Source organism: Lineus longissimus, chromosome 1 (genome assembly GCF_910592395.1).
Source record: "Lineus longissimus chromosome 1, tnLinLong1.2, whole genome shotgun sequence".
Taxonomy (NCBI): domain Eukaryota; kingdom Metazoa; phylum Nemertea; class Pilidiophora; order Heteronemertea; family Lineidae; genus Lineus; species Lineus longissimus.
In genome coordinates this window covers 17,794,330-17,812,404 of record NC_088308.1, presented here as the reverse complement: position 1 = coordinate 17,812,404, position 18,075 = coordinate 17,794,330, and the positions used below count along the sequence as shown (strand labels likewise).

The 18,075-nt window shown below is 40.7% G+C and overlaps 1 protein-coding gene and 1 long non-coding RNA gene across 3 annotated transcripts; one reads left to right on the top strand and one right to left on the bottom strand.

Annotated features, from left to right (window-relative positions):
- Positions 1–247: 247 nt before the first annotated feature.
- Positions 248–7,103, bottom strand: LOC135492585 (uncharacterized). The gene is made up of 8 exons (XM_064779169.1): positions 6,957–7,103; positions 5,939–6,037; positions 5,616–5,714; positions 4,911–5,101; positions 3,149–3,295; positions 2,593–2,739; positions 1,905–2,150; positions 248–1,532 (listed from the first exon to the last, which is right to left on the bottom strand). Exons 1-8 carry the CDS (start codon positions 7,025–7,027, stop codon positions 1,312–1,314), a joined length of 1,221 nt encoding a protein of 406 aa, XP_064635239.1. The 5' UTR covers positions 7,028–7,103; the 3' UTR covers positions 248–1,311.
- A 1,941-nt stretch (positions 7,104–9,044) lies between these two features.
- On the top strand, positions 9,045–16,391 carry LOC135489460 (uncharacterized). 2 transcript variants are annotated; one of them, XR_010447166.1, is made up of 5 exons: positions 9,045–9,227; positions 12,002–12,075; positions 12,937–13,011; positions 13,153–13,233; positions 13,772–16,391. It is a non-coding gene; the product is annotated as an uncharacterized LOC135489460 (long non-coding RNA). The 2 variants fall into 2 exon arrangements; XR_010447167.1 differs by lacking the exon at positions 9,045–9,227 and adding an exon at positions 9,269–9,469.
- Positions 16,392–18,075: the final 1,684 nt, after the last annotated feature.

Below are 18,075 nucleotides of genomic sequence, written 5' to 3'. Positions count from 1 at the left end.
GGGAAAGTTTAATGCAGTTGAACAGCATATATGTGACTCGCTCTACCAAAACTAGGCGCTTGTCGCATCTGAACTCGACAGGTTGATACGGACTTGTTGTTCATTTCCCTATTGTAGACCTTTTGTGAAATCTATTACAAACTGATTTGGTCACATTTCACAAAAGGTCTACAATAGGGAAATGATCAACAAGTCCGTATCAACCTGTCAAGTTCAGATGCGACAAGCGCCCAGTTTTGGTAGAGTGGGTCACATATCCTCATGTTCTTTGTAAAGTCAAGGTATGGGGGTAAATCAATGCAAATCCAATAGAGTCTAATACATAAATATCATGTGCGCTAGCTATTCAAATATAATATAACCGTGTATTTTCATACCTAAGTATTCAGTCAGTATTTGGTCACCAATTCACTACAAACATCGATAAATACTACTAATTCTCCTGGTGGTTAACTACAGAAATGTTCTACGTCCTACAAAGCTAGGTGATATCCAACAACTAGCAAAAAACTAGCTACCACGCCACAGGTGTTATTTTTAATTTTAATACTTTTCTTCTTTTTTTCAAATAACTCGAGAAGAAACACGATCTCACAGGCGTTTACTTCTGTGTGCTCTCAGCTTAACCAATGATGAAGACGGTTCCGAATCAAACCTCAACGGGTCGATTCTCAAGATCGAGAGCACCTTACAACAGCAGCACCGACATCAAATAAGATGCAGAATTATAAAACAAGCAAAGATGCTCACTAATTAGGGAATTTTATGGAGTCAATCTCAAAAAGGAAAACTAGTGCTCCTCATCAACTACTCTAGTTTAGTATCTCTTGGAGAACTGACACTGAAAAGTAGATCCTACCTTTTATTCTACTTACCCGTATGTACTGTACATGTACAGGTTTGCTCATTTCTCGCCAGTACCGTAAAATATGCCAACTTTGCCAAAATGTGCCAACTTAGCCGCACCTTAAAACTTCTCCTAAAAGACAAGTCACGGGTATTATCATCAAAATGATTTACCAGGAATTTTGTCACGATACTATATGAACATCTTTGCATGCCTGATTTTCATTTTGACTTGTTTGAGCTGATAATGACAATACTGTAAACCACCAAAGTTTTGCGTATTCCATGAATTAAACCATGATTTGCAAAAATAAAATTGGGAGAACAAATCTAATCGGAGAAACTGAAGAAATTTAGTAATCCACCAAAATCAAAACTTGTAAGAAAATGTTTTTCGAAGATTGCAGAAATTAAAAGGCGCAATTAATTTGTGATTTACAGTATTATGATAACAGGGATTTATCATCACTGCACAACACAGTCGCTGTCATCGGGAGGTAACTCGGGCAGCGGAGGAAGGAAGCCTGGGGGTGGTTCTTCGTACGGCCCGTTAAAGATGAACCGCAAACCAATGGCATATTTGTAACTGTACGACTTTCGGCTGACATAAGTCTCCTCACTTTCTATCGAGCGGACGTTCTCAAACAAGTGAATGTGAAGCGTCTCCACATTGAGGATATTGGCACCTGGAAAAGACAAGTATGTAATGATAACTCGGCTCTCCGGTCTTTTCCATAAAAGCATTCGCAGTACAAAACGGCCTGTGGTTTGATATATCTAGGTGCTGAAAACACCAAGTACTGAAACACTAGGAAGAGTTGACTGTGAGATAACTCTGATAATAAGGCATCTACATGTACAAACGCATATGAACTTAGGGGGCTTGTGTTAGTAAGAATTAGCAAAGCACTCGCTCTCTTCAGCAGATCAGCTGTAGGTCTACAAACAATCGCACAGAAAGTTTATCAGTGATATTTAGCCAAGCACTTGCCAGCCCTCTTCATCAGAACAGCTGTAGGCCTACACTCCAAACAGAATTCAATTACTCAAAATCTTACCGGTGATATTAAGCCAAGCACTCGCCCTCTTCATCAAATCAGCTGTACACTCGACACGGTGTTCAATCATTCCTTTCCTGGCTTTCTGTGCCGGGTGGAATGTTCGATAGGTCAGATAAGCGATGGGAGGTACATTGAGTGGATCAGCAGGTCTCGCGTACCAGATGCGAACAATGCGCAGTGTATTGCCAGGGTGCTGCCAAAGAATGACAGATTCTTGAGTATCAAGGCACTTCTCTTTCTCATCTGAAATCAAAACAGTATGCTGTCAGAGTTTGTTCTTTCCGAAATGATTTTTTCAACACTTGAGATGCTCATGAAATGTCCAAGGGAAGATATCAATTGGCACCGCAATCAAAACAGTGTTCCAACTGGGTTTTGACTGTACCCCTGCCCGAAATCTTAATATAAAGACATTGATATTTCAGATATGTCCGAATGCTGCACAACTATTGGCTTAAAGAGTGCCAGCAATTCTATCATGTCACTACATCACAGTAAAGTGAGAAGTCAAAGGTCACAAGTGATGTGTCACAGCCCATATCAGGTAGTCATCATCATCATCAAAAGCGACATCGTGGCCAGTTGGCCTCTTGTCTTTCTACCCATGTAGGCACATCACGAAACATGCATTGCATGTGCAATGTACACCGTAGGTCCATATAAGGCAGCAAGAGGGTTAAAATACCTTTCTTAAATTTGCAATTGACAGACTGTACGTTGGTGACACGGATTCCAGTTTGAGTGCGGATCCACATACTAGCTCGGCGGAAGATATTCTGGTAGCGGTCATAGCCACTGCTTGTCAACTTGTCGGGAGCAAAATCAGCACAACCTGCAAATATAAAGTTGTGAAAACTTATTGCACTGAAATTAAATGCAGTGGTCATGGTGAAATCAGTCTGCTCAGGTCAGGGGGCAACACAAACATGTCGAGCATGGATGATGCGATGGTTCTGTAAATGTTATCTGCCTTGCAGATTTTCAGGACAGGGTGAAAAATGATGAACACCTGCCTTTCGAATATGAGACAAAAATGAATTCAAGCAAAAAGACATTCATTCTCAGGTGAAAATTATTGGACAAAAAGTTGTCGCAGTCTTAAGTCGTCTATTCTTTATCAAGAGCGTCAAGTGACTGACTGGGAGGTCCTTCCTAAAAAAATATTGACTGGGTCATATTGCACTATCATGAGAATTATACCATAGCAGAAAAATGTTACAATGAGAAAAGCGATAGAGTACCTATTTCCTCAGTCCTTGGCTCTCCAGACACGTAGAACACACGTACAAACTCTATCATGTAGGCCTTTGGGAGCAGATACGTCCTCTCTGCATTAACACCTTCCTCATCATAACATGCTCTCTGTACCTCAATGGTCAGAACCATACCTAAAAGAAGGAGTGCTTTTATGAAGATGATTCAAAGCTAAATTCAGGGGTCAATATTTTACCACCGAAAGATATTTTGTGGAAATCTTTCTTTTGTGATTGCCAATATGGGGACATGTGGCGGCCCCAACAACATTTTAAAAAAATCCCAAGTACCATGCAAATGAAAGGCCAACTTGTCTAACATAGCAAATGCTACCCTACGACCTACCTGTGGAGATCACACAACTATCACAGGCATGACAGGTTCATTAGTATTTATGGACATGTACCAGGAGATCAAAGCTCACCATCAGGCATTCCCGTTAGTTTTGCATCATCAAGGATTAGGCCACATGATAACAAACATTTGTTGATTGTCATTTTTTCTCAAAATGTGAGGTGGGTGATTTTGATTTTTAATTCTGATAGGTTCGTCGACAGGGTCCAATACATATCAAAAAATGATTTGTTTCTCCTAATTAAAATGGTAATGCACGCAATATGTGAACCAGCAGTCACAAAAATAGAGCAAAAAATGGGTTTGATCACTTCAGTACTTCCTATCATTTTACACAGCACATTTAATGGCAGAATTGCAGCAAATTTGATGGTTGAAGATTGCCAAAACGGCTGTTTTTAACTGGTTTTTGAAGAATAAATATTTCAAAGGGGCAATGTGCTATATACATGGGGCGGGCTGAGAATGAGATGATCAACAACTATAATTTTCTTATGTGGCCTTAATCATATTTTCCCTATTTTATCCATGTCATGATGCAGAGAGTAGCCTAAAGATGTATGACAGTGATGTGCATATATTTTAGAGTAATACCTTTATGAACGCATCTGCACAAATGGAGGAAAGATGGAGGAAAATACATTGAGTGCTCAGCTAAACACCGCTACTGATAGACCTGTGACTCTAAATAAACCCTGTTAACATTAACCCTTTTGCTGCCACAGCACACTTAAGGCCAGGTCTAAATTTTCCCCCTGTTCCAGCACTCAACACGGTCCCTTTAAGCATTTCTGCCTTCATAGCATTATTCCCACTCTCCACCCACGTTTTTAATACGGATAAGATTTGTTCAACCTGCTCTACTTAAGAAAAGCATTATTACAACTGCCAGAAGATGAGGAGTCAATTAAGAAAGATAAGAAAATATTGCCATGGATGCTCACGCCCTTCATCATTCACAAGTAAGAAAACAATTTCAAACCTATCATTGTGGACACAACCTCTTTATCCAAAGCTTATGTCACAGTGTCACGCCATTTGTTCTCTTTACAAGAAGTTTGTTAACTTAAGACGAAGAGTCAGCAGAGGCATCATACTGTGAAAATCCTTCTTAAAAGATTCAAACATGGCAATGTAGACCAGTCTGGTTTTTAGCTCAACTGAGGGGAGCTTATACTTGTGACGAAACTGTGGTATCCGTCATCGGTAGGCCCGGCATTCCCCTCAAGGTGAGCTAAAAATAGTTTTGTTCTGGAATGAGTTCTGCAGGAAAGTGATGGGAATATGCCCTCATCCAGAACATGTTTGGCAGGCAAGAATATGCACACCAGTCCGTCCACTGTAAAAAACATATAATTCTTTGAGTCTTACAACCGATAAAAAAAAGATTCTTACCATCAATGGGCTCTTCTTTTCTCACTTGATTGTATTTTTCTATAAGATGGAATAATGATTCATAGGCCGGTGGCTTAAAAACCCCTCCATTTTTGTACTGTTCTTCGGGTGTCAAATTCAGGTATTTGAGCTGAGGGGCCTTTGGCACTGGCAACTTTCGTTTCGGTACATCTTGAGGTATATACCACAGCCTGCAGAGAAAACAGCTTAAAAACTTCAGCTTTTTTGAAACATGTAGGACTGGTGTTATTTTGAGGTTTGGGAAACGTGGATCCCAAATAAATATGGGCAAAAAGAATATAGATAAGGTTTTCTGAGGCATATTCCATCAGATTCTAAATACTCAGACTAAGAAGGTAACTGGAAGTGCATATTATATATTATGACAGCTTAGTTCATATAACATACAGCAGGAGAACTAGTTAAAACACGGTATCAAACTTCTTCCTCAGAGTGTAAAACTGCACAATTTTGGCAATTAAGTCAAACGTGCTTCATATTGAAATCATGCCATTGGTAATGCGATTGGTGATCAACATATATCGAGTATGATGACAGAAGAGTGTCATGTAATGCTGCACTCGATAAATCAGTAATACCTGGAGTACAAAGATGGTCTACTTGCGTTTGCATGTTTTTAAGTCATACAATGTAGCATTGGCAGAGTTCTAAATTAAATTAGACATTAAGCCAACAATGACTTACCTCAGTGCAACGAGAATAGGTCCACCAGAAGACACATCATCAAACACTTCATTGTAGGCCATCGCTTCAGACAAGAAGATTCCATTTGGAAGACCAAACCTACATAGACAAGATCAAAACTAATTTGTTTCTTTTAATGTATAAAGATTATAAGAATCATTTTCACAATACACAACACTGTTTAATTAAATGTTGGGGCAGTCCCTTTTTGAAATATTATTCATCCTGCTTTACATTTGATCAGAACACTTTCACATGATTTATCCTGCTTTGATCAATATCGATCAGAATACTATCACAAGATTTATCCTGTTTCAACTTACTTGTTCTTTTCTTGAGTCTTGATCAGAATACTTTCACATGATTTAAGCAGTACAGTGGGGTGATCCCTCAACCAGGTATTTGCCTTTGCTACCACAAGACTGAGATAAAAGGAAAAGGAAATGCACAGCTAGGAACTTGGTTTTGATTCTAATAACGAGAAGGTCAAGGAAGGTCCCTATATTCATGAGCTTAAATCTATGTGTACACACAAGGCTGATGAAACAAGCCATTTCTATGTCGTGAAATTACCATGGGAGGATTATTGCCTTTTTTAGTCTTAGCTCAGTTCTCTTCAGTCTGAATGGATTCGGAAGGTCATTTGGCACTGCATTGAACATTTTCAAAGACAGTAAAGGTGATTCCTGAGTTACAATCATTAATGACTGGTTGCAGAAGAGGCCCGCGGGGCCCGGCCAGCAATATCATTGTCATGCCTGCCTTCATTTTGTCATGCTTGAACAAATGATGTGACTGCCAGGTGACACACGCGCACGCACAGCTAACTGCTCAGCAACAACTGCAGCCAAAATAGGGGCAGGGCCTGGCCCCATGACTGTAGGTGCAGGCCTACCCGACTGGCAATAGGCCTATATACTGGGTGGTCACAACATACGGGTAGTGGAACCGGTAGGCCCTTTGTCAGATACGCTCGTACCACCTAGAGTTGGACCAACAAACGGCTCCAAAAGCATTGTCTGGCGTCTTTTACGATGAAGATCTATTGTAAAGATGGTTTGTTGGTCGACCTTAGGTGGTACTAGCGTAGGCCTGTCTGGCAGCCGCAAAGGGCCTATCACCATACAGGCGTGCGAGTATCAGTTGAGTAGGCTCTTGCCTCTTGTTAATCACACGATTTGTTATTGACAATGGCTTCAGCTTCTCTCATCCACATAACCATAAAAAACGGGAGTGAGGTAGAGGAGTGACAAAAAATGTGATTTGATTTTGAAGAAATTTACAGTTAGAAGTTGAAATGCAAAAAATTAAGTCTGTCATGTTCATCATACTGATACTCACCTAAAACTTTCATAATTAGGTACAGCTCCGCCCTTTTTGATGCACTGGGGTAAAAAGTCCACAAATGCCATCCTCTCGGCTAAAATAGAGTCATCGTTAGCATGTCAAGGGAGTAAATAAGGGCACATCCAGTCATTATTTTGTTAGAAAAATCCTGGGAAAAAGGGCAGAGACCTGTATTCATCCACGACCGGAAGTGTGGCACAGTCACATAGAGCTTATCAAAATGTCAAGTTGTGGTAAATACATGGCTGGGATGGACCAAAGTGGAATTAATTCTCAATCTGTGGTTGATTCTTAATCTACAGAGTCAGGCCATCACAGAAATATGCTTTTTGATAATATATTTAAGAAAATGTGGTCTCACTGGTCAGTTTAGAACTTGTACTTTGACAGGGCCATATCAATGCGCCAGTGACGTTTTGATGGATATTGTGTACGGAAATCTTTTTTTCTCAGGCAATCGGTATTGGAATTTTTTAAAACTTTATTATGCTATTGGCAAAGGGTTCTTCTTGACACATATAAAATTTTGTGCAGATTGATTGGTCCAATGAGTACTTTTTTTACCAAAACCTATGCACAACAATGTACACGTAATGTACACATGTTTTAATAGAGGACTCTGGCCAAAACATTGTTTTTTCTATTATTCCACATTCACGACCAATTCCTACCTTACCGCGAATTCCTCCCCTTTGAGTGTCTTCGCGACGCGACAACAAGACGTAATCGGATGAGCCTTCTACTAGTCGCCCCGCCCCCTGGAAAAGTTCTGTATGTATGATTCAATCACATGAAAAAAAGAATCCGGTTTCCCTACTAAAAAGAAATTACCCTTGGCTACTAATATGTAAAGTCAATGACTTAGTGAGCCCCCCTTTAGGTCGGGGGAGCTCCCCCGAACCCCCCTACGAGCATATGTTAAGTGCAAGCTCTAACAACTACAGCTGTTACAATGGGGGGACACCCCCAAACCCCCCTCCGTCGACATAGGTTTTTACCAGTGCGTTGGGGGGAAGCTCCCCCCAACCCCCCCCGGTGGACAGTCAACTAGCCCTTCTGTGTCATACTGCTGGAGGGGGGGGGGGGTGCGATGGGACCATCCATATAGTTCCTTCCGACACATTTTTGTTTTGGTAATGTAATACATTGTGATTGTCCTTATTGACGGGAATCGGGCGTTTCCAGTGATATACGACACTTAAATGGATTGTCCTCATGCATTCACTTTGGAAACGCAATTTAAAATAGATGTTACGTCCTGTTAATGGGGCACGTCATCATCGCGTACATTTGGGAAAAACTCCCTAACGAGACCGGAGCAGACGGCTGAAAGTAGTTTATTTATTGGTCGCTAGGGTACAGAATGTACGTCGCTCACCCGAATTTTTCACGCAACTATAGCTAAATAGAGCTAGTTCTAGTTTGTGATTCATTTTGATACTTCAGATTTGGGCAGTAGACCAATATAACTTAGTCGTCAGTGTGGTTTTAAGCTGGGAAAACGTATTTATTTTTCTTAAAGTGCCTTTTTTGGACGGGTGTGTGCGATTGTTTTGTTTTTATGTCACGTGACCTCGACCATGTCGACACAAAATTGAAATAAACCACCCTTTTCTGTCATTATTTAGGACGGATATTTCTCTAATAAAAATATTAATATAATTGGCCAATTTCTTAGGCATATGATGTACCGAATTCCCATGAAGATTTTAATTTAATTTAACTTAATTTCAACCAATGGGATAGCAACCACCACCGGAAGATCGCGGAGAAATCGGTAAACTCAACGGAGTTAATTCAGAAATTTACCAAAAAAAATTGTTTGTTGGATATACAATAATTACTCTCTTTATTTCACTTCATTTACATTATATACTCCCGCACACACGTGTATCTTAAGAGCCCCTCCTAAGAGGGGGGCTTATTATAAGGGCCAATACCCTAAAAATACCTTATACCCGTCTTCTTCTTCTTCTTCTTCTTCTTCTTCGTTCTATCTTAGATGGTCAGTCCCGTCCTAGCGATGTGCCGTCGTCTGCCTTAGCTGGTCCTGGTCACCGTATGTTAGGGCACTAACATTGGAATGGCCAAGACGGGGTCAGTCGTTCTCCGCGAGAGGGCGTACTTTACAAATTAACGACGATTTCCCTTGCGTTTGGACACTGTCTTGTCGCTGCTTTTCGTGCTTTTGCCGCGGTTATACTAGCATGAGTAGTTTGTTCCGAAATACTAGCGTTGGGATTGCTGTTCGCCATCATGCAATCGGTAAATATTATTGCTTTACGGTCTGGATGATTAGGGAAAAGTATTGTAGAAGACGAACAAGTTTTTTTCGTTGATTCTGTGAGAAAAAGACGCTTACTCGTAGGCCTACCGCCCGGTACCACAGAGTACAGACCATCATTCATGCAATCGATGCATGGCGTGTGTGTCATTGACACTGTCGAGTGTGTGCAGACTTAAGACTGCAGTCTAGGCGTTCAGGCTACAGGCTTCATCATGTCTGTGTATGTGTAAGCCTAGTGTCAGTCTCAGCTCAGTCTTACTCTCTGTGGAGTGTGCGTCCATCATGATATTGTATTGCCAACACGTCATGGAGTGCATAGGCCTATATCGGCACTAGGCTATAGATCCATGCACTTCATTGGGACCAACGTTTACGAAAACGTCGCGTCTCGTCACGTTACAGTAATGTAAAATGCATGGTGACGTGACGACAGCCAACACTACGTCATGTAAACGTTGTTCCCAATCTAGTGCATGAATCTATAGGCCTAGGTCTATATTATATATCACCACTTAGGAAATAGACGTATTCGAAGAAGACGGAATCGGTGCCAAAACAAATCGAATGCGCACACTCGGAATATGTCAGAAGGCCTAGTAAGCCGACTTCGGACAGTGCCTAGAGAGACACGGCGATCCTTTGTTCAAGGGTTAGTGCAAACTTCTTCGAATTCGTCTTATCAACGTAATGACGTAACTGGTGAAATAACGAGGCGTAGGCCTAGTGGTGAAACAATATTGCGCAATGTTATTTTGGTAGAAGGTTGTGGCAGTGAAGGGACTGTGTGCATGCACTTGAGGGAGTGTGTTCATCCAGATAGGCCTGTTTGAAGAAGAGGAATCGGCTCCAAAACAATTTAAACAATGAGTGCGCACACCCAGAACATGTCACTCGTCAGAAGGCCTTAGCTGACTTTGGACAATGCCTAGGGACACCACGCTCTGGTCAGCACCAAAACAAACTTCTTCGAATTCGTCTATTTATAGGACCTTTGCAGTATTGCCAGATACGCCGGCACCACCTAGGGTCGCCAAAACAAACCATGTTTACAATAGATCTTCACAGAAAAGGATGCACATTGGCTCGAGACGACATTCGAAAGTCGGTCAGCGGGTAGCACGTGTGCACAGCATGATGCACTGTCAAGATTTTTGGCTCACCGTAGGGGAGTCTATACAATACCGCAGTGTCCGTCGTCCGTCGTCGTCCGTCGTCGTCGTCGTCGTCGTCCGTCGTATCCTAGTTCAAAAACAGTGGCACGTTTCTTAACCGCTAGGCCTATGAACTTAAAACTTTGTACACATGACCCCCTAGGTCAGATGACCCGTGACACTAAATTTCTGTCCGATCTGATTCTCTACTTGGCCACCAGGGGGCCAAATGTGGATATCTAAAAAGTGTGATATCTCGCTTATTAGTGACTTGTTTTCGATGAAACTTTTGTTGTAGGTACTCATAGCAAATATACATCTTATATCATATGGGTTTTTAATTTGACCTACTTTTCAAGGTCACAGAGGTCATATGGCGTAAATTGGCCGTTAGAGTGTAAACTATGGCACGTTTCTTAACCGCTAAAGCTATGAACTTGAAACTTGGTACATATAACCCCCTATATCACATAGCCTCTGGTGCTGAATTTCAGTTTGATCTGATTCTTAACTTTGCCACCAGGGGGCTAAAAGTGGAAATCTAAAAAGTGTGATATCTCGCTTATAAGTGACTTGTTTTCGATAAAATTTTTATGGTAGGTACCCTTAGGAAGAATACATCACATATCTTACAGGTTTTCAATTTGACCTACTTTTCAAGGTCACAGAGGTCATATGGCGCAAATTGGCCGTTAGAGTGTAAACTATGGCACGTTTCTTAACCAGTAAAGCTATGAACTTGAAACTTGGTGCATATAACCCCCTACATCAGATAACCTCTGATGCCAAATTTTGGCTTGATCTGATTCTTTATTCGGCCACCAGGGGGCCATAATGGAAAAAGTAAGAAGTGCAATATCTTGCTTATTTTTAGTGATTCGTTTTCAATAACATTTTTATGGTAGGTTCTCCTAGCAAGGATACATCACATATCATATGAGTTTTTGATCTGACCTGCTTTTCAAGGTCACAGAGGTCAAATGGCGTAAATTTGTCGTTTGATTGTAACTATGGCACGTTTCTTAACCATTAAAGCTTTGAACTTGAAATTTGATACACATGACTCCCTACGTCATGTAACCTCGGACACCGAATTTCGATCTGATCTGGTACTCAACTCAGCCACCAGGAGGCCAAAACTAAAATAGGTAAAAAGTGCAATATCTCGTTTATTATTGACTTGTTTTTGATGATATTCTTATGGTACTTACTCCAAGCAACGATACATCACATGTCATACCGACTTTGGTTTGACCTATATACTATACATGTACAATGTGTCTTAATCTGGATGAATTACAAAGCACCAAATATCTATACGGTGAGCACAATGGCCCCTGGCCGTTTCATTTACAATTTGTAATACAATTTTTTAAAGGATATTTGATTGACGGGGTGCAATAGCATCGGCCAGCATCACCATGGCAATGACGGCATGAAAGAGGCTTGGCATCTCCAGCACATATCGTTTAAGATATGTTTCAAATCAGTTGCAAAAAATTTTTTCTACCACTTACATGTATTTCTTTTTGTTTTGTAAATATGATTGCATCGGGATACCAAATCTTGGTAACTCATGTTTTTTAAATGTGGCATTGCAGGCCCTCCGTGCCACCCCTGGGGTTTTTAATGCCACTCGTGCCCACACTCAAGTGTTTTGAAGAATGTAAAATCCGTAAGTATTTACTAAAATTTTAATTAATACAGCCTTTAATTTTACAATAAAATACTGTTACTACTGTTGTCCATTCATGATAAATTATTTGTCCGCATCGTTTTTGGGCTATGGATGATGGAGTGTAAACGCGTGGACTGGATGGTCAAACTTTTTCAATACAAATTTTTGATTTAATTGATCTGTCATCGCTTGGAATTGAAAGTCATAGCATCGGTCGTTTTTTTTAAAAAACTGCTTGTCATTTTTTGGCATGTGATATTTGACCCTTTATGTCCTAACCGGCCGATATCCGGCCACTGATTTTTGTCTCGTTTCCTAGCCTAGCTGCCTGCCAGTACGTACCTAATCTCAAGCAACACCATCGCCATCATGAAACTTAGGCTGGTTTTCGGGCGGTTTAGGGATATGCAATGTACTTGTTTTCATCCGTTTGATGAAATAATACTAGTGAAATTAATTAGCTGTCTTGTACATGGGGGGGGGGGGCATTTGGAGGTCGTTAGGGGTGAAAATTGCTGAAATACTTGGAAACACTAAAAAAATTCAAGGATTTAAAGAGTTAAAACAGAATAAAAATCTTTTTTTCATCTGACTCTGAGTTGGGCTTTGTGCTGGGTCAAACTTCTTTTCTGAAAATTCATACATGTATGATGAAGTTCAACTTCATACACAAGCTCAGCTCCTGCATCATTCAGTCCATAAAGCTTTTTACTTCTCGTGCTACAGGTATGTAAAGGCAAAAAAGGTTTGACTGTCATTGTCTGCACTTAGACAGCCGCAGAAACGTTTCTTATGTCTTTATGATGAATATGATTGTCGAAATGTTTTCAAAGGATTCAAATTGTTATTTTTTTGCAGAGTGTGTGATAAACATGTGTAAAGAAACCTTTCGTAAGAAGCCAGAAGAGCTTTACAACAATTTTGGACTGGGAGGTAAGAAACATGCAATTTTTAAATTGCCTTTTAACCATTCATGTCTTCTCCATCAGTTCATCTTCCGACTTCGTCATGGACAATTTGCACAGCAAACAGCAATTTGATACCTTTCATTTGACAAATGTTATGTTATTTCAGATGGAGGCCATCATAAACTTCTTGTAGGATGAGTTGCCGCAGACAGAGATGAAAACCATGATGAATGTCCGTGAGCCAGAGGTGGGTCTGGAATTTGACAAATGGTCAGCCTTATTGATGGTATCTCTCCATGAAAGTACAGCACATGACAGGCGAGAAACTTGAAGCGAATTGGGTTAAACTGACCGTCTGCAACCAAATACAGTGCCTAGAGATGATTTTGAATCACTTCATGCATTATCCTGTGGATAGTCATGAAACAATAAAAGACCTACGTACAGAGATGGGTACATTTTCAGGCATATGGAATAATTTGTGCTCAGAGGAACGCAGTGGCACAGCGTTTGAGCATCAACATTGTGATCGGGAGGTCCTGGCTTCGATACCCGGCATGTGCCACGTTGTAACTCTTACCTTCTGGATAGGCTGGGTAATGAAAGCTCTTTTAAAGCGCCATATAAAACTCCTTGTTATTATCGTTATTTGGGCTGATTTTGTTGGGAAACACGAAAATATGTCACTTGATTGTCCACTGCATTCTTATTATACACTTAATTTGTAATCAAAGTAAAGCATTATCATCACATCATAGATGAAATTTTATAATTTGATTTTCCAGGCTATGATTTGTTTAGTACAACAATGCGAGGGACTTAACAAAATTGAGGCGGAAATATTCTTGAGGCAGTGTCGGTGCATGGAAGAAACGGAAACATTGGATTAAGGATTTATTTCATAGTGAATTACACAGTCACAAATGGATTACACACGTTCTGGATTAGACTAGTTTCTGCTGCAACTGACATTTTTGCAGGTGCCCACTCGTAGGCGATTCCTTGATGTCTTCCTTGAATTTTACATGATATTATGTCATTTTCGCCAACATCGGGTTTTGGCGCCAAGACGTTTGTTCCTAGAACAGTTGATTTAAATGCCGAATGTGGTCAGTTTTAATTTATATCGCAGGTGTCTACCCAAACAATTTTAGATGCTTTCTGCTGAATCTTCTATTACTACTGTTTTTACTGGGGTTTCATCGATGTTTTTTGGTGGAGTGTGACTCTAAAGTAATAGGCAGCTTGTTATGCCCCCGCCAATGCGTAAAGCATTGCGGAGGCATTATGTTTTACCAATGTCCGTCAGCCGGTAGGCGTCAGGCGTCTGTAAACTTTTCGTTTCCTCTCATTTTAACAAGAACGCTTTGAGTAATAACCATGTAACTTTTTATGTGGGTAGAAAAAGATAACGTGTACAGCGGGCATTACAGACCAATAACTCTTTCACGATGTCAACTAAACCTAGTCAGCTATGACACCAGCTGCCCGGGGTTGTCTGAAAAACACTTCACTTTCCTAATACACCAACTCAAAGTGCTAACCGGGGCATATGCTACGCCCTGCGTTGCTCTTGTTATTGCAGTATTTTTGTTCTTCCTCTGGTTCACCTATAAACTATTTTTCCAATCTCCAATCATGTTTGATGCTTTAGCCATTTTGTTTCAGCTCTTAGATAGTAGAAAAACGTGTTATTCATTATTTCTGGTAGCACAAGTCCTGGCACGAAATACCTTTCCCGTCATAATATCAGTACCAAGACGTCACAGGGTAGGTCCTAACTCCAGGAAACGCCTTACTAGTGCACTGTTCCACGTGAAAAGGGTCACTGCTTGGAGAGCTAAATGGGTCAACATCAGAAAAGCGCGATAATTCAGTCTTTGGAATTTTTCCTTTTTTTTGTGCAATTTGTTGATGGAAACTACTTATGTAGAACAGGAGGTGACTGGGCAGCGGACAGCTTGGTAATATTGCCCTTAACCCCTCGCCTCCCTAGAGGGGACGATATATCGTCCCTGTATTTTGTCTCGCGTAGGCGGTACGATATATCGTCCCTATACTAATGCTTTAGTATAGAACTCTCGGTACACGTTAGACGCTATTGTACAGTGTATTCGTGTCCCTGGTGATCTGCAGAAAACTAGATTTAGTTTCATTCATAGTTTACAGAGGGCGCTGCAGTTTGATTGGCGCTTGTGCAGCGTCACAGTACAAGAACTGATTAGCATATAAATTAATATTATGTTGTATTATTCGATCAATCAGTAATAGACAATAGTCAATCAAAGGTTATCAATCAAGTTACGTTGATCATTAACAGGTTGTAACTGCATCAATTACAGTTCCATATACTTTGTTCAAATCAGAAAAATCAATCAATTAGAGCAAAATCAATCAAAAAATATTGATTATTACTGATTATTGATTACCTCTTACCTAATTGATACCCAGAAACAACGCCAATTGATAGCCAAGGTAATCAGCTTTACGAAAATGTATGGTTTTATTAGTCGTACTTCCACCTATCAAATCCCCGTGTCCTTTGCGCTTACACCTATGAATTGTCGTGTCTAAATAGACCCGTGTGTCAAATCCCCGTGTCTATTAGCCCCATCGAGCTTGATGCGGCCAATCGGGGGCTAATTTAGACCCGTGTTCAACACAGGTTTTTGATAGGTGGAATCTGAATAGACACAGCAATTGCAAGTTCTAAGATCCGGTGACAGATGGCGCTGCCTCGGTATTGCGCATGCGAAATTCCCCTCCAACGGGAAAGAAACACAGGAGAGCTCCCTACCTACAGCGCACCTGTCGCCGGGGCTATTAATCATTATCTAACACAACTGATAGGTGTAAGTGCGGCTCTAGGAAAATTCGTCCCCGGAAAACTCGTCCCCGGAAAATTCGTCCCCTAGGAAAATTCGTCCCCGGAAAATTTGTCCCCGAGGAAAATTCGTCCCCGGATAATTCGTCCCCGGATAATTCGTCCCCGAGGATAATTCGTCCCTGGAAAATTCGTCCCCGAGGATAATTCGTCCCTGGAAAATTCGTCCCTGAGCAAAATTTCGTCCCCAGAATATTTGTCCCCAGAAAAAAATATGTCCCCTAGGATAATTCGTCCCTGGGAAATTCGTGTCCGAGGATAATTCGTCCCAGGAAAATTAAACAAAAGTTGAAAGTTTCTGACATTACTTTCCAGTAATAACTACTGCTTACTACTTTCGACTTTTCACATTCAGTGTTATATCTCTAGTTACTACCCTACTAGCTAGTTACCTACTCCCCTCTTTTCATAGTGGGTAGAGGTAAGCAGGCGAAATAATTAATTTTTTTACAAATAAGTATTTCTACTGGTCAGAATGAAAGAAAAACTCTAAATTCTTCAATAAAATATTTCGCCTGCCTACCTCTACCTACTATGAAAATAGTGGGGTAGGTAACTAGCTAGTAGGGTTGTAAAGAGAGATGTTACACTGAATGAGAAAAATCGAAAGTAGTAGTTATTACTACAGTCAATTCGACAAGACTTAAGAGTAGTCTTGGAAAGTAAAGTCAGAAACTTTCAACTTTGTAAAATTTTCTGGGGACGAATTATCCTCGGGGACGAACTTTCCAGGGACGAACTATCCTCGGGGACGAATTATCCGGGGACGAATTTTCCGGGGACGAATTTTCCTGTAACCTGTAAGTGCGCCGCGGGTTTTTTGACACACGGCGAAGACGCGGGTCTTGAAAAAACACGGGGTTTTATCATAGGTGTTCTGTAGGGACTGTATATTGATATAACTCCTCAACCTCTTAAACAAAACAACGTTTATTTCTCCTTGCTTGCTACAAAATCAATCAAACTTTACAAATGTTCATCGCGCGTGCTCTCATGGGTGGGCGCGGACATCTTAAACTCCTCGCCATTACTCGTTGTTGTCGTCGTTACACATACAACCGTCTCAACCAAATACACAACAATAGGTAGAACTATGGCTATAAATCAAGGATGCATAATGAAGGAGGTACAATATTTAAAAGTATTTTTACGTTATTTTGCATAAAACTGGTAAAAAATCTCGGTACATCGCGTTACATAGGCCTCGGGAGCCAAAGGGTTAATAATGCCTAAGGTCCTTTAATAATTTTGGTACCAAACCAAGTGCTTGAAGTGGTTGGAATACCATAACCTATGCAGACACGTGAGGGCCATTAACACGGAACCAGTGATCTTGACCGATCCAGATCATTCTAGATTGGTTTGCTGCGTTTATCCTCTTGACTCCCAAAACTTGAAAATCACGGGATCCCAGGGTGGTCACGTGGTTGCGAAATTGGGTCTGACGTTCACGATGTATGGCGCCCGCATACAACCACCAAAGTCCGGTGACGAGGCACCATCTACCCAGGCATGCTCTAACCGACCCTACTGTACATCAAACAGAAAACCAGCAATAAAATAGCGTCCCAGCTCAAGGGAATAAAAATATTACTGAGACCGACCTGTCGGTCGTTGGGGAAAAAAACATTATTTCAAAATGACTGACTGGTCGGTCACCGGGATTCAAGAGGTTGACTGCGCACCATTGGTCATTCGCAAGAAACACAATGTTTAAGTTTTGAATATAAAGTTAAAATAAAAGATTGAGGTGTGTCGTGTAATCAAACAATGTGCGTATTCATTTACGCAACACTCGTTAATCATCTTCTGTAATAATTTGTTTGAGTAATCTTGGAAAGTTTTGAAAAATGGCGTCCATTACATTTACATTCTTCGCTCGTGCCTCATCTCAATTAGACCCCTTTGACGAGAGATAATGGCTTTTTCTGGCATTTATCTGAAAAACTTGACTTTCCTGAGAAACATGACAGTGCCCAAGTTGTAGGGTAATTACACATTTCTTCAAGTCCCAAGATAACATTCATTGAGTTAAGTTGAAATCAGCATGACAGTGAACTGAATGGCTGCAAGAATTTCCAGCAAGTACTTGTACCGGTAATATTTTTCTCTGACAACAACCGTTTTTGGGCCTTTTGAGCTTATTATATATGAGAGTAGTAGACAGATCAAGTTGTTTGAAATGACTGACATAATTTTAAAAGC